Genomic DNA, 2,883 nt, shown 5'->3' with positions numbered 1-2,883 from the left:
CCCCCCCCCCCCAGCATCAGTTTAGTTAGTGTTTGATTCTCAAGGTTAAGTTCAAGAAAATAATCACCTTGAAATATAGTATTGTACTTGAATTAAAATCTATTTTTCCAGTATATAAAGCAATACAACAACAACTCCAACATCTCAAGGAAACAATATTAGGCACTCAAGTGGACCCCTCTTCTCAACCAGCTGGAGAGCAAAAGCGCAATCACATGGCATTGGAAAAAAACAAACCGATTGCAACATACAATGTCATTTTTCCAACAAGCTTTTCCGCAAAGAAGGCTGACAACACACCTAAAGAATAAAGTAAAACCCCGATAACACGAACTTGACGGGGCCACAGAATCCTTTCTTCTTGTGAAAGGGAGTTTGAAATACCCTCGTATTAATTAAAGGGGGTCTAACATTTCTTGATATTAATTAAAGGGAGTTTGAAATCCCTTATGGGTAAACGAGACAGGAATGTCGTGTGAAATAAATAGCTTCGATAGCTTCGTGTAAAACCAAATGTACTTTCCTGCACCAGTACAGAACGCACATACTAACATAACAAGTGAACACAGAGTCCACGCTAATGTCTCTAGGTGTCAAAGAGGTAGATCTACTAATACCACTATTATAACCTCTTCGCTATGTGCTCAAGATGCTTAGTGCAAGTTTTTAGACTGAGAAGTGACAGAAAACTGATTATAATGCCAGGCCATTAAATTGAAACTGACAATCGAGACGGGTCACAAAATAGTACAATATTATCCGAACAGTCTACTGCAGTTCAGATACACCACACCAGGAAAAAAATGTTATAGCCTACATCCGGATCTATTTTATAAAAATAAAAATCGTTTCGTAGTTTTGGCGAATATTTACGGACTTTCAAAAGCAAAGCCATTTGTGAAAAAATAAACAACTGATCTATTTATACCTGATAGACCTAACTGAAAAACACATAACCAACAAACATTTTTAAACTCTTAAATTAGTTGCTTTTTTAACGGGATTATGAAGGTGCAAACATGCTGACAGTGTTATTGAACTTGTTGCTATCTTTATATTCAAGAAGCGATGAAGGGGCGAGAATCTGATTTTAAAAGAGAAAGAAGGATAACAGTAAGGACGAAAGACTTACTTCAAGACATTTCTTGTAATAGGTGCAGAAGAAAAATAGAAGGCAAAAACAAACTCGCAGCCCCACCTACACACACCCAAGCACACCCCCCTCCCCCAAACCCCAACTCCAGAAATAGAAGGAAAAAAATCCCAAACACACAAAAAAACCCAAACAACACACACACACACACACACACACACACACACACACACACACACACACACATTAAAAAAACCTCGTAATCCAAGTGCATACTTTGTGGAATAGTCCAAATGCTCTGTGTCATTCAAATCTATGTCTTAATAAGAAAAAACAAACAAACAAGCATACAAACAGACACAAAAAAAAAGAAAAAAACCCCAAGTGCATTGAGCTACTTTTTTGGGAAATCCGCTGTATAAATGTTATACATAATTATTTAATTGGAGCAGTTCTAAGATTTTCTGCTATGCTGCAGCAAAGGTGGTATGGTAGGCAAAAAGGGAGAGGTGCATTCTAGGGAGGGTGGGTTTGATATCTAAAAAACAAACAAAAAACAAACAAATCTGTTAAAAGGAATGCCGTTTAGCAGTGGTGCTGCGAAAACCGCGGGAAGGCAGTGTAGCAAAAGTGAAGACGTCACCGTCTTGTAAAATAATAACCTGGAACGGTGAGCCCCGGTCGTCTTTCCGTTTCTAGACCATAACATAACATTTTGTAGCAAAGAGGGTTAGTCAATACATATATCAAATTGCAGTGAGTAGTTCTTCTTTTTCTTCCTTTTCTTCTTCTTCTTCTTCTTCTTCTTCTTCTTCTTCTTCTTCTTCTTCTTCTTCTGCAAAGCAATTAGTCATACTAACATATTCAAAATAATCCTAACTTAAATAAATTATATATACAAGAATACATCAGCTGCTGTAACGTCGACTAAAACTTCCAATGGTTTTGGTCAACTGAACCGTTCTGACCAATATCAAACACACGTTGATTCATGATTTTAAGAGTTTAAATAATTCTCCGTTAAAACATAATATCACGAGCATAAAAAAGGCCTGGCGTTCTTTTAACCTGGCTTTTCTTGGATCTACTAAATAATATAAGATAGCTTGTAAAGTGCACAGAGCTTGCTCTTGAGCGGGGATTTGCGCCATACAAAACTCGATTGAACAATTAATGAGTGTTGTATATGGTCGCTTTAACGCACAAGGGAGCTATCCCGAAAAATGCTGCTTTGAGAAAATCGAAGGTAAAGTTTTTGGATAGTTGTTAAGTTTCTTTAAAAGACAAAGAGAGTTTTCTCAATAACCAAACAAATATACACACCAGTGAAACCAAACTTCTCCTATAGGTAGGGCAATGCCCACTTTTGGTGAAGGTCAAGATTTCTGGACTCGCCCGAAACCGCTTGTCATTAATTTAAAGCGACCATATGAAGTGATGTGGGCCTATGGCCTTACACACTGAATACACTTTCTACACTTGCGCTATACGAGTCTGAGGTAGGCAACAAATTTTAATGTTATCTACTATGATTATTAGCAGAGTAGATGGAGGCATCCCGTCTCTACTTCGGAGTGGCTAGTTGTTTTTTGTTAAGCCCTCATCGACACAATTTAGGTTTCTTCCGATTCCGAGGAAGACAGGTTCGACCCTGCCGGTTCGAGGCAAATCGGGCTGTTAAGTAAATATAGGGGACCATACCTCCCGACTGAAAGAAGGCGATAACAATATTATAACGTTCCCACTCGGGAACCGAACTCCAGCCCTCTGCGTACACGACAAGGGCCCTA

At 38.4% G+C, this 2,883-nt stretch overlaps 1 protein-coding gene across 1 annotated transcript in view; it reads right to left on the bottom strand.

The window, feature by feature from the left end:
* The window catches only part of LOC101861020 (trafficking protein particle complex subunit 13), a gene marked incomplete at its 5' end in the record, with an annotated part of 29,107 nt that overhangs the window by 15,315 nt on the left and 10,909 nt on the right, over window positions 1–2,883 (bottom strand). Inside the window, 1 exon segment of the mRNA XM_013090903.2 lies at window positions 1,756–1,788. Within this exon segment, the coding sequence (XP_012946357.1) occupies window positions 1,756–1,788 (33 nt within the window).

The sequence above is a fragment of the Aplysia californica genome, unplaced genomic scaffold (genome assembly GCF_000002075.1).
Source record: "Aplysia californica isolate F4 #8 unplaced genomic scaffold, AplCal3.0 scaffold01658, whole genome shotgun sequence".
NCBI classification, from domain to species: Eukaryota; Metazoa; Mollusca; class Gastropoda; order Aplysiida; family Aplysiidae; genus Aplysia; species Aplysia californica.
Note: the sequence above shows the minus strand (reverse complement) of the source record. Positions and strands in the feature narration are given on the sequence as shown.